General features: G+C 36.5%; 1 protein-coding gene across 5 annotated transcripts; it reads right to left on the bottom strand.

Annotated features, from left to right (window-relative positions):
* Positions 1-269: 269 nt before the first annotated feature.
* On the bottom strand, positions 270-19,044 carry LOC106055724 (uncharacterized). 5 transcript variants are annotated; one of them, XM_056012697.1, is made up of 5 exons: positions 18,911-19,044; positions 6,033-11,273; positions 2,545-2,736; positions 1,962-2,059; positions 270-1,127 (listed from the first exon to the last, which is right to left on the bottom strand). In XM_056012697.1, exons 2-5 carry the CDS (start codon positions 11,234-11,236, stop codon positions 685-687), a joined length of 5,937 nt encoding a protein of 1,978 aa, XP_055868672.1. In that variant the 5' UTR covers positions 11,237-11,273; positions 18,911-19,044; the 3' UTR covers positions 270-684. The 5 variants fall into 5 exon arrangements, with proteins under 5 accessions (XP_055868672.1, XP_055868673.1, XP_055868671.1 ...); XM_056012698.1 differs by having other exon boundaries at positions 18,907-19,039; XM_056012696.1 differs by lacking the exon at positions 18,911-19,044 and adding an exon at positions 16,392-16,604.
* Positions 19,045-19,718: the final 674 nt, after the last annotated feature.

The following is a 19,718-nucleotide window of genomic DNA, read 5'->3' as shown; positions in this document are numbered from 1 at the left end:
TGTAATGTTTTGTAATATGTTATGCATTGTTTTAAGACAAATAATTAGCGAGCGAGTCTCTCCAATTGATCCAACGTAGTATTAATATTATAGGCCTAAATATAAACAGATTTATTGGTTAATGTGCATTGTGCAGATACGATCCTGCAAGCAGATGACAGTATTAGGAGCATGTCTAGTAACAACACACCTGACAAAATTAGTAGGCCTATTAGTCATATAGTAATAGACAAGTATATGAGTAACATGAAATAAAACAGACATTAAAATGTATAGCATATACGTTTATTTTAATAATTTAACACAATGCAATAAATCAACACTTTAAAAAAATAATTTAATTACATTTTTTTTTCATTATCTACCTCATTTTATTCCTAAAATTTAAAAATAGACACAGAATAGTATCATTAAATAGATCTTTGTGAGTAAAGTAATGTTTATAAAATAAAATATGACATCTTTTATTTATTTCGACTTTTTACAATGTAAAATAAACATATCTTATTATGTATACATAAACACAGATCTCTAGCAACTTACTTTTAGTATCTAGATAAACTTATGAACATCAGAAGTCAAAGTCAAACTATCTTCATCCTCTTGTTGATTGATTGTACTATTTTACGTCTTGCAAGTAAGCCCTACTGATGACTTCAAATAAAGCAGCAGAGCTGTAGCAGTCTAGCATTCCGCGTGTTTAGTGTCCTCTTCTTTAAATGGTACACTGGTCACTACAGGTGAGTAACCTATGCCCAAGACGTGTTCGTCTTTCTCGTCTTTAATTCTTGTTCTTGGCAGCCCAGGGGAGTGACCTAGATGTATGTCAAGTAAATGTTGAAGCTTCTCATCTTTAACACGTACACTGGGTGAGTGACCCATGTCCACCTCGTGTTTGGTTTCCTCATTTTTAACACGTACACTGGGTGAGTGACCCATGTCCACCTCGTGTTTGGTTTCCTCATCTTTAACACGTACACTGGGTGAGTGACCCATGTCCACCTCGTGTTTGGTTTCCTCACCGTTAATCCGAGCAATGGGCTGTTCATTTGAATGGTCAATGTCCAACACCTGTTTGGTTTCATCGTAGTTAATACTTGTAGAGGGCAGTAGATTTGAGGGTTGATCTATTCAGTAACAAAATAATAATTAAGCTTTAAACTTCGTATGGAATTTTAAAAAAAGGACAGATACAGTCAATTGATTTAAGAATGGATTTAAGCGTTGCTCAGCATAGTGTTTAAGCATTTATTTGATTATTCGATCGAAATGTTCTGGAGGATAAATGAAAAATGCATTAAATCCTTGAAAATAACGAAGAAAATTTTTAAAGAAGAAAAAAAAAACACAAGCTTCGAGCAAAGGAAGTTAAGCGGAAGAGAGTGCTTGGAAAAAAAATCCGAAAAAAAAAATATCTAGGGGAGCTAATAAATTGGAGGAAAAATTTGGGTGAGGGAGTAAAGTATAGCAAAAGTAAAGTTCCCCTTTCATATCTTGCGATCTATAGTGCAGATGATCTAAATATCGTCTGTTTCTATGGCCGACAATCAACTAGTGTATCACGTGGCCAGCACGACGGGCCTACCGTCTTTCTTTTTGCCAACTATTGTCAGGAACCCATTAGAGGTGTCAGATGTAACAAGTTTTATTCTCCCTTGAAATTAACGAACTCTCCTTTGATAAAAGAATTGTTACAATCAAAAGTAGGCCATTCTTTCCCCACCCCAATCCCATTTTCCTTTGTTCTTAGAAATGAAAGATAATTATTAATTAAAAAGGTTCTCATCTTTGACTACGAACTAGGAGTTATTATTATCATTAATTTACTCCACGAACTCCTGTTAAAGGCTCAATTAGGGATTTGTAATTAATTTAGTAATTAAAAATTTTTAAATACTTTTTTTTTGTCTTATAAGGTTTTAAAATAATGAAACACTAGTGTTGATGTTATGTTAACCTACCTAAGTGTTTAGCATTGGGAACACTGCTGAAATAAGTAGATCTATACAACAATGGCGCTAACTGGCCAACACTTACTGTGTATATTTGATTAGTAGCTCTGAAATATAAGGTCAAGGACGAGTGCTCATATAAGAACAATATCAATGTATACTTATTTTGTATACTAAATAAATAGCTTTCCTCAAGACCAGAGGTAAAAAGTCTTAAATTTAACATTGCAAAAACTACATTACGAAGATTCACTATGGGTGGTATGCCAGGTTTTATACTGCAATGTGAAAAGCTTGTTTTGAAACTGGTATTTATGATAGTCACCTTTAAGAATCCAAATGTCGTCGTGACTCGAAATATTGAGACTTATTTTCTATACATATAATATGTTAAGTACTTTTTAGTACATAGATCTATATACATTTGTTAAGTAAACATATGCATGTGTTTACACCAAACATAATACATATTTATAACAAACATATTACATATATATTCACAGTAATTATACCGCATGTTTTTACACTACACTGCATGTATGTACACTAAACATAATAAGTATAAGTAGCCGAATGTATTGTTAACACGAACCTGTCAAGGCGAGACTTCACTAACGAATTCGTTGCCCCCTTGCAGTGGTTCTTGACGTGTTGATTCATTTCATTCTTCAGAACAAAGCGCTTCCCACAGCCCTCGCAAGCAAAAGGCCTCTCTCCTTGGTGCCTCTTGGTGTGGTCACTCAGGTGCACTTTCTGGCGAAATGATCGGCCACACTTGTCACAGCTGAAAACGACACGGAAATGTTCTTCAGATAATCTCGTTAGTAGGACAGGCAGTCGAAGACAGATAATATATAATTGAAGATGTGATCTTAATCTTGTATTGCACTAAATCTAGTCTCAGGGCCAGCATAAGCAATTGCGGGGTCCTATGTGAAACGGATTGCGCGGGGCCCAGTCTGGGTAGGGATAAGCATAATATCAAAATTAAGATTTTGTATTCGAAAATACATTCGTCTTTACAATAAATTTTTATTAAATGAAAGTTGACAATGCCGTTTTTTTTTATCGCACATAAGATTGGCACCTCAAAGTGATAATTTTGTCTATTTTTCAGGAAATTTTTATGAGTTTTCTAGAGATTTTCATTTCAGGAGATTTCCAGGACTTTTTGGTAAATTTTGCAATTACAGGAGATTTCCAAACACCCCCCCCCCCAACCTGTAAAATCAGGAAGCCGAGGAAAATCAATCTGTTATTAAATATAAGTTATAATGTTTTAATTTAATTATTTACACCTAAAATTAGCAAGGGGCCTATGAACGTGCGGGGCCCACTTCGACCGCATAGGTTGCAGTGGCCTAAGTCCGGCTCTGTCTAGTCGTTCGCATTCAGAGTGTCACAGACTACATTATAGAATTGTGTGTACATTTCACATTTGAAAGAAATATAAGCCCTCGACATGAGCCTCGGGATTTACCCCTCAAATTTAGACACTTGACAGCACGTCAGGATTTACCCAAGGGACGTGATTATGAAGTTTGAAATCTATTGGTTAATTTGAAATTAAACAAAGACATTTTTTTAAAAGAGTTAGCGCCAGAGAATTGGCGAGAGTAAGAAAGTAACGCCAGTCGATAAAATAATTGGTTAGTAGACAGTCACGTTTCTAAGAGCTCTGTTTGAAAAGCCTTTGTAATATGTTTCATGCTCATTGATTTGTAATTTGTACATAAACTGTACTTACTTTGTATTTAAATAAAGTTCCAGAGTTTTGTTTTATCAAAGAATCGTTAATTGTGATTCTAGATCGTCATTTTTTGTTAACTATTGAATTCAAGTAAAATCCCCGGCATAACAACACATCGTACCATCTGCATGTTGTTACATCTGGCACTCTCCGACTAATAAAAGTTCATGGACAACTTTTAACGAAATTTATTCAAGATCTAGGACCAATTTCTAAAACTCTTCAAAGGAACTTCATTCTTATTTAACGGAGGACAGAATTTCTGTGTTTAACAGGTCAGTTGGTTATCGATAATTCTTTTATAAAGATTTTCGTTAGAGTTACGTCTAACTCACGAAAAATCTTATCATATGTAATTGGCAAAAGGAATAAGACCTAGATCTATATTATTATTATATCTGAGATAAAGCCAAAATCCAGATATTGAACATTTTGCTCCAATACAAGAAACTAAAAAAAAAAAAAATTAAATATGGCTTCCAGTTCTAGAACACAACGACTCTTCGAATTGATAGAATTAGCCAAAGAAAAGCAAATCCCAAAGCCAGACCAGTGGGCAGAGAAACAAGAAGAAAAAGAATATCAAGAGCAAGAATCTGAAAAACAAAGGCAAGAATCTGAAAAACAAAGGCAAGAATCTGAAAAACAAAGGCAAGACGCCGAAAAACAAAGGCAAGACGCCGAAAAGCAAAGACAACATGAAAATAAAAAGAAAAAATGGAATTCGAAAGGCAAAATAAAGAAAATAAAGAAAGCATTCCAATTCAAGGTCACTCAAGTATGTTTGACAAATACAGATTAATGAACAAAATATCGGCTTTCAACGAAAACATTGACAATATGGACTCGTATCTCATAAGATTTGAGGAAATAGCTACAACATCCGGTCTACCTGAAGCACATTGGTCGAGCTCACTCCTCACCCTTTTGACTGGCAAAGCTGTCAACACTTGCTCACAACTGTCCATCAATGAACGCAGCACTTACTCTGATATCAAGGAAGCTCTACTGCGCCAATACGGAGCAACTTCAGCCAACTATAGAAAGAAATTCTATAATGAAAGGCCACAGCAAAATGATGATCCTCAAATTTTTGTAGCTAATATGTCAATGTGGTTTGATAGATGGGTATCCATGGCAAAAATAGAAGAAAGTTACCAAGCTCTTCGTCAACATATTATTATCGACAACATCACCCATGCTCACTCAGAAGATATTCAATCCTACATTATAGAGAGAAATCCTACTGATATCCAGACATTAACCAAGATCATCAGACAATATAAAGCAGCCTATCCAAACAAGTCAGTCAAACCATCTGTTGAAGAAAATTTTGTCTGCTTTGATCAAGACAAAAATGCAAGATATAAATCAGATGACAAAGTCAAATGCAACAAATGTCATAAACTAGGGCATTTCACGTCTCAATGCCGCAGCAGAACCACAGAATGTTCATTTTGCCATAAAAAGGGTCACCAAACTCATGAATGTTGGAAAAAACAGGCAGTCTCCAAAAATCAAAATTTTGATAGACCCACATCACCAACTCAAAGATACAGCAATAGAGAGCAATACAATCTCAACAAAGCAAAATCTATAGGCCTATGAACAAAGATACATTTCTCAACAAAAAACATTTTTGACGTAACGAATTTAGAATTTTAAAAAATTGGTTATGCTCCTCTAGTCTAGTCTATATGCACTCCTCTGGTCTACTCTATATGTAGTCTTCTTGTCGAGCCTATATGTACTCCTCTGGCATACCCTATATGTAGCCTTCTTGTGTAGCATATATGGTTAAGTAACAAAAAAATCGATAAGTTAATAATTATACTATTCGTACAGTTCGCAAAGTCTGATCATTGATTGAAAAGTTGTTGTTTTTTCTACTAGTAAATTAACATTAACAGCTGATCCGATGGATTCTAGACTGCAATTAAGTTAACATGTCTGTTATTTTTTTTTTTTACCAAGAAAGAGAGAGTATAGGCTTAAGTGAATTTATAAGAAGGGCGTTGGTTTTTAACTCAAAGTAACAGCAAGGTTTATCAACGGAAGAGAACATCCACAAGAAGTGAAAGTAGGCTGCTACAATTGAAATATTTCAATCTCTAAGTTTCCAGATAACATTTTTTTTTAAAATAGAGCCGAATAAAAAAGCTGATAGTTGCCATTTTTCAGCCTTTGATCAGTGTTCAAGAATTCCAGATGAAAATACAACAATCCATTGTTTGAAACAATGCACATCTGAAAGTCATAATTATAGTAAAACTATGCATGTAAAGCAACAAACAATAAGAAAAAAAAAAAAAAAAGACTTCAAGTCTTACTTGTATGGTCTGTGGTCCGTGTGAGTCAGTTCATGGCGTTTCAACTGATGTCTCGCGTGGAAAGTTTTAGCACAAACCGTGCAAGGAAAACTGCTTTTTATTTTGGTGGTTGTGTCCGGTGTTGACGGCGAGGTAGTTGATGCCATCAGGGATGAGGACATGGAGGAGTTGGGTGACCCTTGATTGGATAGAAGTGTCGAAACAGTACTTGGTATCAATGACTCGTGATTTATGTCCAATGACAATGAACTTGATACTAGATATGGCTCATTGACTGCATATCCTTTATTTGACACTTCAAGTGTGGCGTGAGATGTAGAAAAGCAATGATTCTCCTGTGCAGGGACCTCTGGCCATGTACACGACATTATGCGCGCCTCGTGACTCTTGTTGAAAACTGTTCCTCTGCTGGACGTCAGGTGTGGATCCTGGCATTCATTGGCCCTGGACCAAGCAAGTGGTACAATAGGTTGCTCAATACACGCATTGACCATTGACCGTGATCTTGTCTCCTGGTTTGCACTAAAACTAAATGCTTCCCTACTTGACGTCATGACCTGCTTCTGACATCTTTCTCTCGAAAACGAAGAATAAGATGCTTCATGTTGCTTCTCACATGTATCAACCATAGGCCACGTTGTCCTAAGTGATTCTTGCTTTGCCACACAACCATTTTTACCTGGTGGTTGATCTTTTCTTGGCGAATCAGCTGCTTTTCGAGCATCATCAGAGGCACTCGAGAACTCTTCAGAAAGAGTAATTACCTCACCCGTCTGCTGGTTCGGATTTTCATCGCTTTCATTGGACTCAGTGTTACAATTTTGGGAGGACTCAGCTTGATAAGCAACCTCTAAATTACGTCTAGCACTGCTGGGTCTATGTCTCACCCTACATTTATTTGCCATGTCAACTTTTCCTCTTTCTTGTTTATTATCCCTGCATGTCCCACCCTCTATGTTTAAACTGATGATTCTTCCGTGTAGTTGGTTCTTGTGTGTTGCATTTTGCGTTACACATTTTTCTTTTGCGGGTTTTGAACTCTTGACTAGCTCCTGAAGCCAAGGTTTAACTCTGTCGAATAGCGAAGATGGTGAAAAGGCCTTGCTGATAACTTCCACGCTATCCCTACAAGCCAACAGTCCTAAACAGTTTAGTTGAGATTCTGTGGGACAACTCTCGTAATCATCATCGTTTGATTTCATCGGTAACATCCCTTTGGTCAAGGCATTAGAAGTTGCAGCAGTATTGGAGTCGCCTAATACAAGACAAGTATTTTGTGTCATTGAGTTTTGTAGCTGGTTGAAAATGCCGTTCAATGCAGTCTTTGAAGTGGCCATGTTGTTCGTAGGTTCGTTACTATTTATAGACATGACGCTATTATCCACAATCGTGCTGCAGTGGACGTTCAATGTACTTAGAACATTCTCACCTTCACCTTCTCTCGAGTCCTTATCTTTCTTTGACGTTAAAACGTCATTATCAGGAGTACTTTGAGGGACGCAATGTGAACGTGGCTCATTTGCACTAGTAATAAATTCATTGTAGCTAACAGAGTGAGGAATAGTTTTTGAGGGCGACATCTTGGTTAAACCCTGCAGGGTGTGGTCATCACAAGAATTACTATCAGGCAACACAGTAACAGATGGTTTTGTGCATAGACTGTTTTTGTTTTCTAGCTTGGAGTCAGGTTCATAGTCAGTACTAAAAGATCGAATTACTTTAGCCTCATCGATCATAGATTCTTTGTGTAACATTCCAAAACCTGAACAAATCGCTGTTGTACTTCTGGTTGTTGGTATATTTCCAGGGATTTCATTGCTTTTTGAAAGGTTACTATCATATAGCAAAGACTCTAGCATGAAATCGCCTTGAGCAGGAGATTTGTTTTGTGCAACGTTCATGTTTTGCGCCTTTGCTTGATCGGCTTCACTGCTTTGTACTGGTTTATAAAGTACACTACATGCTTTGTCATCGTTGGTGTTTGTGTCTGAAACATTTTCGAGTTCTTTGTACTTCTTGGCTTTATTGGACACAATAAGACCAATGTTGTATAAAAAGTTGATATCGGATTGAGGAGGCGACTCGTTAGGGCTTTCCGAGTCTGAATTTGGTGACCCTGACCTAGTTAGGCAAGACTCGTGTCTCATATGCTCATCCAGACGGTCAAAATCTGCAGTATTGAAGCCTTCCAGCAGGTTATTATCTCGTCTATTATCATCGATCCTCTTACCATCCATTCTGTGTGTGTAGGATCGTTCCGGAACAAGGTTCTTATCGTAAGATCGTTCAATATGGTTCTTTTTCTTGTCAGTTACACATTCCTTATTCTTTTCCCCTTGACATTCCTCAACGGTAAGCTCTCTAGACATATCAACTTCAACGGGATCAGTTTTGTCAAGCGCTGATTTGACGTCCGATGAAGTATCGCAATCGTTGTCATTCACTTGTGAAGAGCTCCAATCAAGAAAGTTATCTTTAGTCTCTGAAGATTTCTCGGAACTCAGCAGTTCTAACAGTTCAGAATGCTTATTTCGAACGTGCCTAACTAAATTACATTTCTCGGTAAAACGTTTGGAACAAACCCTGCATGAGAATTTATCAGAATCCAGGCTGTTTTTTCGTTTATTCGATCGTTCAAACTTTAAGATGTATTTTGCAATGCTATCTTCAGTCACTGCTCCATGGTGCTTTCTGATATGTTGTTTGATGCTACCCAAGTAATAGTGACGTTTATCACATACTTTGCACCGATAGAGCGCATTCTCGGAATTACATGCTTCATACTCTATATGTTTGGCTAATGCGGTACTGTCAATAAATCCTCGGTTGCAATCCTTGCATTGAAATGGGCGACTACCCGTGTGTTTCCTCATATGAACTTTTAAGTGCACGTTCTGAGTGAACTCCCTTTCACAGATTGAACATTTAAAAGGTTTCTTGCCAGAATGAATCTTTGAGTGTTTTGCTAGCGTTTCTTTTCTTATAAACACTTTAGCACAAACAGAACAGCTAAAGGAAGGCTTGCCGCTGGCCACATGGGCTTCTATTTTCTTTTGGTAAAACTGTGCATATTTGTCCGGAGCTTTGTGTGCAAGCTGATGCTTCAAGAGGTTATGCCTGTATGTGAATGTTCGTTTGCAAACGTCGCAGCTATATGGCTGGACGTGACGTCGATGTTTGACCTCCACGTGGGTTTCTAAGTGGCTGTTTAACGCTTGTGCAGTGGCGAACTTGTCCGGGCAATATGGGCAGTCGTAGCCAGAGTGATTGATATCTATACCGTCCTGTTTGATACATCCTTCGTCTTCAGCTCGAGTTTGTTGGAGCCTGACTTTCTCTACATTGTGAGATCTCATGTGATTGTTGAAAGAAGATCTACAGCGAAATACGACGCCGCACATGTTGCAAAGGAAACATTTTTTGTTGCCTTTCTCGTGGTTAGCCTGATGCTCGTTTCTGTGGCCTGTTTGTTTAAAACCTTTGCCGCAAATTTTGCAGGTGAATGGCCTGATATCTGTATGGGACTGCTCGTGCCGCTTCAGCCTGTAGACCGTTTTAAAGCATTTCCCGCAGTTTTTGCACGAAAGATCTTTTTCGGTGTAGATTTTTCTTGGGCGGCCTGGGCATTTTGAAGACTGGGTTTTACTCTGGGCACTGCTCTCGACGGTGTCGTTGTTTGTTTGCCTACATCGCTTGTGTACGCCCATGTGTCCGTGGAGATGGGCTTTTTGTTTGAAACTCTTTTTACATATCATACAAACGTAAGGTCTGTTCTCACTGTGGGACATCTCGTGTCGTCGCAAGTGGTAGGTACCGCGGAAATGTTTCCCGCACGTCGGACAGGTGACTGAAAGCTTTCCTGAGGTGACTTTACGCCGCTTTAAGCTCTTCTTAACTTTTTTGCCGTCTTTATGCGATTCAACATGTGAAAAAGGACCATCCAGTTCTGGTTTGATTTTACCTTGAAGCTTAGAGGGCTTCCACTCTTCGTCTGAACTTTCGCTGTCAAGTTTGGAATTGCAAGTTATCGAATCATCATCAGTCCCATCATCGAGTCCAAATTTGATTCTTGTCGGGTCGATAAAATCTTCACCGTTGGACATTTTCGGTTTAATAGGTGAACCTAACAGAAGTTTGACTTTGTCGTTACTATTGGCTGATTTGCATAGTTTGTTACATTTTGTACTTTGACTATGTACCTGAAAATGGGAAATAATTGTGTTTCTCTCCAATTTGTTTTCATTAAAACTTGTAGCCTGATTTGGATGTGACGATGTCTTACTAGATTTCCCTTGGCAAGAGTTTATGGCCGAATTATTGTGAGCCACGACTGGACTAGTGTTTCGATACTTATCTGCTGGTTGAACCAACTGAAACAAAATATGTTGTTCATTATTTTTGGTGGCTGACTTTGCATTGCTGACAATCTTGTTACCTGGGCGCATCCTTGTCGCAGTTACACGGTTTTCATAGTGATCAGACGTAAAGTATGGATGACAGCTCAACTGACCAATGGCCATACTTCGTAATGGACGTGTAGGAGAACTATATTGGTACACATTTTGTCCTGAACTTTTTGACTCGGAAGAAACAGATGTTGATATATTCGAGTTAGTTTGTGCAAACTGGGATGTCATAGCCTGATAGAGACACTGACTTTCTGCCTCTTCAACCTTTATTTCAGGACACGGCTTGCTGTCTTGCACAGCTTCATTTTCAGCCATGTCTAAATTCAGTTTTCTAGGTACGTTTTTGATGCACTTCTCCAGAAGGTAGTTTCCAGAGTCAGGAGAACTTTTAAATTCAATGACACTGACAGATTTCGCTTTGCCCAACTGAGAAGGGCTGTGTCCATCGCGATAAATACTAGGGCCTAGTTCACACCACTGGTCAACAACGAAACCTGGAATAATTTCTTTCTTGGGAGTCACATTGACGTCTCCAACACTGAGATTTTCTTGTTGGCCCTTATCGCTGTCGTCATTTGAGATTGGAAGTGGCTCATGCCACTGGGAATTCCCCAATTCGTTGACTGTAATGTTGCTCTTCCCGGGGCTTGAGACTTCCTCTTGGCAACTTTCAAGAACAATAGTCCTCTTTCTGGGCTTTGACGTCTTTCTCGTTCTTCTCGATCGACTTGGTCCTCCAGGCTTGTTCTTTTGCGAAGGGCTACCAAAGCTTGGCTTTGCAGACTTGGATGCCATCTTGTCAAAAGAGGATGTCTTTGAACTCAATTAGAAGCTAAAGGTGGGGGGAAAAGTTAAACGAGAATTACGCACACAAATCTACGATACATAATTACTCGTCTAATCTAGACAGCGACTCATCGTTGAAAGAGCAAGAACATGACATGAGGGGAAGCACCAGGGAAGAGTAACTTTCCCCTTTCCATTAGCCAATAATAAGTTTTTATAATACTCACGAGCTCTATTTCTACGTATATTCCACTTTTAAAAAGATTTCCTTCATTAAATATATAATGACTTGCAATATTTCAAAACAAATGGGCAGCTAACTAGAGGTAATGAAGGAGAAATATACGAGCTTAAACTTTCGAGATATTGCTAAAAATTATAGCTTTATTTTTTTTTAATTTAGTTGGCAAATGTAAAGTTCAATTTAGCGTCCTTGACATTGTTTAGTAGAACCGTTAAATCTCCAATACTTGTTCACCTTTGACCCGGTCAAATGCCATTCCGCCTCAAAGTGGGGCTCGGGTGGAAACGGTCGTTAGAGGAGAGAATTAGGCCAATAGGGGAGCAAAAAAGAACCCTTGCACTGTCGAGGATGGAAAAAAGCCCCAACAAACATATCATATACACAGTGTTCCTCAAGGAACCGTTTTTATGACAGACATCTGCAAGAACTGGTGTGGTACAGAGAAATGTTACTCGCCTAAATATTAGCATGGATATTGAGAAGAATTTTTTTTAAAGTTTATTTATATAATTCTAATATTTATTTTTGGGTAGTAAAAAAAACAAAACATCTAGTGAAAAATACCCAGCGTTTGGAGCACTGTTGACAATGCATAAATATTTTATTTATTATTTAAAAAAAAAAGCACTGTTGACAATGCATAAATATTATATTTATTTATTATTTTAAAAAGAAGCACTGTTGACAATGCATAAATATGAATGGTTCTAAATCAGCCATTAGGTTTGTATTATTAAGTCGGTGATTCCCTACTGTAAGGCACCATTACAAATATCTTCCATGATCTATATTTGACACATGTCAATCAAACTTACACATGCTATTTACAAAAAGTATGGTGGTTCGTTTTGGCTTTTTATTTTATATTACAATGTACTTGATAGACCCTTCAAAAAGGTGAAAAACATTATTATAAGCTATGTCACCGTTTTAACAGATTAGGCCATAAAAGCTATATAATCGTTTTATTAATAACAAAAGCAATCTACGGTAGACCAATATGCAGTGGTATATCATAGTTTGGGATGAAATAGTTAAAAGTTTACTTAAAACCTTTTTTATAAATAAAAGGGGGGTACATATTACATTTTGGTTTAGATCTAATAATACATTGAAGAAAATTTTATTGAATGCCTTGTTTTTTTTTTTTTATTATTATCACAGAACTGTTACAGTCCGTGATAACTCAGCACAAAATCGACTGCGCTCAAACGTCGCGTAACATATTCGCGTACAGACTATGCCAAACTTTTTTGGTTGCTTATCAATGTCTTATTAAGGTTAGCCAACACTTGGACTATACTTCAATACAGACATTAAGGTTAGCCAACACTTGGACTATACTTCAATACAGACATTAAGGTTAGCCAACACTTGGACTATACTTCAATACAGACATTAAGGTTAGCCAACACTTAGACTATACTTCAATACAGACATTAAGGTTAGCCAACACTTGGACTATACTTCAATACAGACATTAAGGTTAGCCAACACTTGGACTATACTTCAATACAGACATTAAGGTTAGCCAACACTTGGACTATACTTCGATACAGACATTCATGTTTTTCCGATGTTTTTAGCATCTTTTCATGTATCACTTGTAGTATGCTGACTTCGAGAACTCTACGTTCTATTTTTGGTGGAAAGTTTCGAAAAACAATTTCGACTATGAATATAGCCAATATAGGCATAGATAGATATATAACAAAGTCCTTTTATTCGTAGGCTATAGATCTAAATCTATTTTAACTTTTTTAAAGACTGTTAAAAGCATCCTATCACTCATCGGGATTCAGAAGTTGTCAGTGACAGATCTTTAAGGAGACAACAGTTTGTCGCCCAAATTCAGAAGTTGCCAGTGACAGATCTTTAAGGAGACAACAGTTTGTCGCCCAAATTCAGAAGTTGCCAGTGACAGATCTTTATAAAGACAGCTTGCCGCCCAAATTCAGAAGTTGCCAATGGCAATGGGGAATTCCCTCCCCCCTGAAAAAAAATCCATGCTACGCCCATGATGTAGACATCATCTATTTACACATTTAGATAGATCAAGATTAGATTTAGTATTAACTTGATGTAGACATCATCTATTTACACATTTAGATAGATCAAGATTAGATTTAGTATTAACTTGCCATGATATAAATCTCAATTCTAGATCACATGTAAGCATTAGCATACAGATCTAGTAGATCTTTTTATTATTATAGTATTATAACAGAATCGTCAAAATCTAGATCTAGATCTGTCATCTAGTATTGTAGTATTGAGTTTAGATCTAGATAGATCTAGATTATCCTTGATACTAAATGTAGATCGAACCATAAGATTGAATAAGATTTTTTTTATCTTCTTAAAATTAATGACGATAAAGTTTGATCTATTAAATCTATAAACCTAGAATCTAGATCTAGAGAAGCTAGACCAGATCTAGATTTAGACTTAGATCTATATCTGGATTATTTTTCCTCGATATGAGATAAGCATAAAGATTGTTAAAAATCTTTTTCGAGGGCCATCCACTGCTCTAATCTAAAACTAATTCCTCACAATAATTTGCTTACTTACTGCGATAACTAGATCTAGATTAGACGTGGAATATTATTGTAAAAAAAAAGTATCTAAAAGAATTGATTGCTAAACATGCATTTATTTCATTTCCTCGTATAAAACGGATTGACTATAAGCAAGCGTTAAATTATTCAATGTCTTGTTGAAACCTTTCTTGTGAAGCCTCCATCTTCGAAAGAGACTTGCAAGCGAAATGACGCGAGCACTAGTCTTATTTCGTGTAAAATTTGGGTTACCATGGCAGCAGTGGCATCTATTGCGACGTAATCTCACAAGCAACTTGTTAAGGCCCTGCTGCAGCGTTTCTAAAACTATGAGACAGGTTCTACCCCAAGGGAAGGGGACGACGAGATGACAAAGAAGAGCGAAGGTGTCCTGTTTTTTGTTTTTTTTTTTCCAAAGGACAAAGAGTTTTATATTTGCATTGCGGTATTTAAGGATCTATCAAGTAAAGCGATATTATTACCAATGTTTTAAACATCAATTAAATTACTAAATTAAGTGCAATTTTATTACCGTTTTGTGCCCGGAATTAAAAAATAGATCGACTAAATGTTTTGCAGCAGACATTTAAATGTTTCTGCCTAAAACAAAGCCTAGATCTATTACATGTCTTTCTTATGCCAAGACAGTCGAATTTCTTTAAAGTGCCGTACCGTCATTCTGGTGTCGCTACAGTAGATGGTATAGGGAGAGACAGAACTGGTAGCCTACATGGCCGGGGACAGGCGATCCCATGACAGTGCTCAATTCTTTTCACGAGCTTTAAGGAAATAGATATTTCAGCACTTCGTCTCGTACAGCATTCTAAATTAAAAAGAAGCTCGAATAATCTAGATTCAAGACTAAAGATGCAAAGCCTACATCTAGACCTAATCTAGATGACGATCTAATCCAGTTTCAATTTAGATGAAGCCAATCTATTTTTCTGAATGTTGGTTAAATGTTTTTTTTTTAAATGGGGGGGGGGGAATAATTTGAGGAGGGGTGGAGTTCATGTTCAGTAGTTAAGCGGTAAACTTGGCCCTAATCTAGATCTAGTTTAGAACATAAATTTACAATAGGCCTACTCTACATTGAGACTAAATCTATTCTAGATTCATGATGTAGATCTAGATCGAAAATTATAGGCTAGATTTAAATCAGTTAGTGTTAGTAAATAAGACTAAATCTAGGCCAGGAGAGCTAGATCTAGATCTACAACTAGATAAAAAAAATATGTTGTTCAAAACAGACCGATAATCTAATTTAGATGTAAGTTTATCACTGGAATCTAAAGAATAGAGATCTAAGTTCTAAATCAAGAATTTTTAGTTTAAAGTTATCGACTTAATTCTAGAGCTAGAGTAGGGCAACAGAGATAGTCTAGATCTAGATATAAATCTATATAATATCAAGAGTTCTAGACTATTAATCCAGCCGTGCGGTACGCGCTCTGGACTGTCGTTTCGGTCTTCTCGGTGGCTATGCTTTTATACCCTGCTATCCCCCGTCGTCCTGCGGGAGGTTTGGGCTAAGAAGTAGATATAGATCTTGATCTAGATAAATCTAGATAGATCTATATCTAGATTATCTTCAACTCTTAAGGACTAAGAAGTAGATATAGATCTAGATAAGCTATAGTCTATCTAGATTATCTTCAACTTTAAAGGAACATCCGAAACATCTTTAACATTTTACCCAACCTTTTCCAACCTAGGGCGAGTAGATCTAGAATCTAGACTGTAAACATAGACTACACTCTTCGATAGCAAAGTGGTTACCGCGTTGGCTTGAGAAGCCTGAGAAGAATTTAGCCAATAAGTTCGAATATAGGTCGTTCCCTTTTGGAGGCGCGATAGCTTAGCGGTAAAGCGCTTGGCTTCGAATCCTGGTGAAGACCGGGATTTTTAATTTCGGGATCTTTGGGCGCCTTTGAGTCCACCCAGCTCTAGATCTAGATCTATATAATAATGACTAATGGGTACCTGACAAAAGTTGGGGAAAAAATTGGTCTTTGTGCTGGCTACATGACACCCTCGTTTACCATAGGCCACTGAAACAGATGACCTTAACATCATCTGCCCTATAGTAGATTACAAGGTCTGAAAGGGAAACTCTAATTTTACTTAAATATAGACTATCTAGATCTAGATCAATTCTATATAGATCTAGATCTAGATCTAAATTTCAGACACACGGGTCACGGCCACGGGTGGCATTAAAAAAATCGCTGAATTGCTATTCTTCACTGGCTGGATTGCCCGCTGTCGTAGTTTAGCATCACTGCCTAGTCCTAGATTCTAGATCTAGATCTAGATTAGGAGTTTTATAATTTAACCAAAAACTTCTTTATTACATTACCAATTAAAATTCCATTTTTAGGATTGTCTTTGAGTATAGAGTGCAAAGGCCAAGATGGCATATCCAGATCATTGTAACTCAGCTCTGGCTATAGATATAGATCTAGTCTAGATCTAAATGTCTTTAGATCTTGTTCTAATCCTACACTATATCTACATATAGATCTAAGTAAGAGTAGCTTTAGTTTCTATACTCTTCTTACATGGATTTAGTAATCGGGTGTTGTCAGAAAAAGTCAAAAGATCTAGTAACTACTTAATGGGGTATGTTCGATTCCAATTGATATTTAGTGTACATTTTAGACGTGTAGGCCTGACTGCCCTATCCAAAGACAAAGAAATAAAGTTTGAAATATAGGCTTTCAAGGTAAATTCAAAACCTGATGAAAGCGACAAATTAAAAAAAAATATTCCAGTCCGAAAGTGCTATTATTATTTTTGAGTAGCATAAACAGACTTTGTTCTTTGAATCCAACTAATTAAATCTAATTATCAGAGAAGTAATCGACTTGGTCCACTTATTTCTTTTGGCATCACAGGTGGTTGACACTTCTATGGAAACCCATTTGTGTCATTTTTTTAATGACTAAACGTTGGCGTTTCCTTTTACATATAGGGCCTATATATTTTTTTATTTTTTTTTTTTACTTCTTGATTTTATTTTGCAATTGTACAATTATTTTAATACTATATATTTAATGAAATTAAGAGCAATTACGGAGAAGTTAGAGAAATGCTTAAAATCAGTTTTAGGGGTAAAAGACTTGTTGCGCTCTAATGCATCTAATTCACTGAGCTCGGGCTTTAGAATCTGGAAATCTATTTGTAGGCTACTAAATAAATAATACATCTATTTCTAAAATGAATTTCAATTGGAGTAATGTGGAGTTCACGTTGCTATGTTTTAGTTGTTTTTTTTTAATCTTCTGATTGAAAATCCGACTAAAAGCGTAAAGCCAACCTCATTGATAATATTTTATTAGAGTCACCATACTGCCAGGAAAAGAAGGACATATCCTACATTTCAAGGTCGTGTCCCCCATCCGTCAGGCATTGACCTAAAATATGAAAATGTCGCTTTACTCTGTTGATTACTGTGAATGCAGTTATTTAATTCATCCTCTTATATCATTTGACACACAAGCTCATATTTAAAATATTGGCATGCAAACAGAAGGAATTAGATATTGATGTAAACATGCTCAGTTGTTTGAACTCAAGTGCAATTTCAAATCATTTGCAGGACAGCTGGAAGACAAGATTTTTGTTGTTATTGTTGTTCTGTGTTTGTAAATTGTTTAAATGTAACATGTTACTCGACTTTTCAAGATGAATGAACGCGTTTTTTTAAAAAGCATTTTTCCTGATCAACGCACTTTTACGGCCTAAAGGGAAAAAAAAAATAGAAAAAGATTTTTCTATTTAGTCCTTGAGAAACAATAAATACTGGTAATTGATTATTTTGTTTGATACCAACAAGGTGAATAAATCCTTCGGTATTCTATTTTCTCTTCCCTCTCCCCTTTCTCTTTCTTCACATCTTTTCTTTCTATATATTTCTTTCCGTTTTGCTTTTCTTCTCTCTCTCTCTCTTTTTCTCTCTCTCTCTCTCTCTCTCTATCTTTCTGTTTTTCTTTCACTCTCAGAAAGCTTGAAAATTAAATCCTTCAATTAACATAAAAACCCGATTGAAATGTTTAAGAGCTCATAAGTCATGAGATATTTTGACTTCAGCCATCCGTTATGCACGAGCAACATTGAGGCCATTCTATTTAGAGCGTTTCTTTTAAAACCAGTCAAGCACTTGGTCTGTGAATCAACAAATTAGCGAAATAATGTACGAACCCAAATAGTTCAACACTAAGATTAGTGGCAACCATCTCCAGAGATGTAATAAATTGTCGTTAAAAAAATGTAACGTGTCGTTTTTTGTTTGTTTGTTTGTTTGTTGTTTTTTGTACAGGACGTAATTTTTAGTAGTATATTCTACATCATAAGTGTCGTAGTGGCCTGTTGGTAGAATGTGTCGAATTCTTGTGAAGACAGGGATTTTGAACCTCGGGATTTTTAAGAGACCCCTGAGTCCACCAGACTCGAATTGGTATCTGACATACATTAGCGCAATAAAGGCGGTTGGTGGTTGAGCTTTCCACATGATTCCCTCGTTAGCCATCGGCCATATAAACAAATGAGATTTACATCATCTGCCACCGCAAGATCTGAAAAGGGTACCTTAACTTTTGTTTTTTTGGAAATGAATGTTTTACAATCTTTATAAAAATATAATTTCCTTGAGCTATTACTAGCTTTCATGCGCTATTAAGTCATACTTAACATTCTTACGCTATTTAAATTTCATGCGCTGTTGCTTAACCTTCTAGCAATATTACAGAAATTATTATTTTTTTTTGCAATTTCCTCTTTTGCCTTCCTGAACAACTCTACATTTTTTATTTCTTTGACATTTCTCCGTTTCTATTTCGCAGTAAAATATAAATAATAGTTTCCATCGTTACCTACAAGGGATTTCGTCCATTGTTGTCGTGGCATGAGAATGAAAGCAAGGACCAAACTAGTGCATTGAATAGACAGAGGAACCACTTTCTTTTCTTTCGGTGCTGTGTTAGAACAGAGATTGGGCTATCGAACAGAAGAAAAAAAATTGAGTCAGTTTCACAAAAAGTAAAAATTTACGTTAAAAAATGACTTGAATTAAGATAAAATTGTTGTTTTTTTTAAAAGTATAATAAAATATATAAATATTTAAAAATAGACTGCAAATAAAAAAAAAGACATAACGGAAGAGGGGAAAAATAATGTTCTGAAAAGTCCAACAAGAAAAACCAACGCGACGCACAAAACGTTACAGAAAAACGACGACACACAAAACGTTACAGAAACAACGGCGACGCACAAATTGTTAAAAAACCAACGGCGACGATCAAGACGTTAAAGAAACAACGGCGACGTATAGAACATTAAAGAACCAACGGCGACGCACAAAACGTCTATAAATACAAAATGTAACAGAACTACTAGTTAGCATGTGGTGCATGCCATCAAATGTGTCCAATCACTAAAGCTGTTCACTCCATCACAGTTCATTGGCAGCAAAGTTCAGAACAAGATCAAGTAAATACTCTTTTGATGCAGTGAGGATAGTGGCAAACGGAACTGTATATACAAATGTATATTACATAAACACATATATTGTATACACATGATATAACAATAATAAGTCTATAAATAGCCTAAAAATTGTGTGAAATCCTTGCAATACAAGTAAAGTTTTATTAATAATGCTTTTAAATTAGTGTGTGTGTGTTGT

The sequence above is a fragment of the Biomphalaria glabrata genome, chromosome 15 (genome assembly GCF_947242115.1).
Source record: "Biomphalaria glabrata chromosome 15, xgBioGlab47.1, whole genome shotgun sequence".
NCBI lineage: Eukaryota > Metazoa > Mollusca > Gastropoda > Planorbidae > Biomphalaria > Biomphalaria glabrata.
This window is presented reverse-complemented; position numbering and strand designations above follow the sequence as displayed.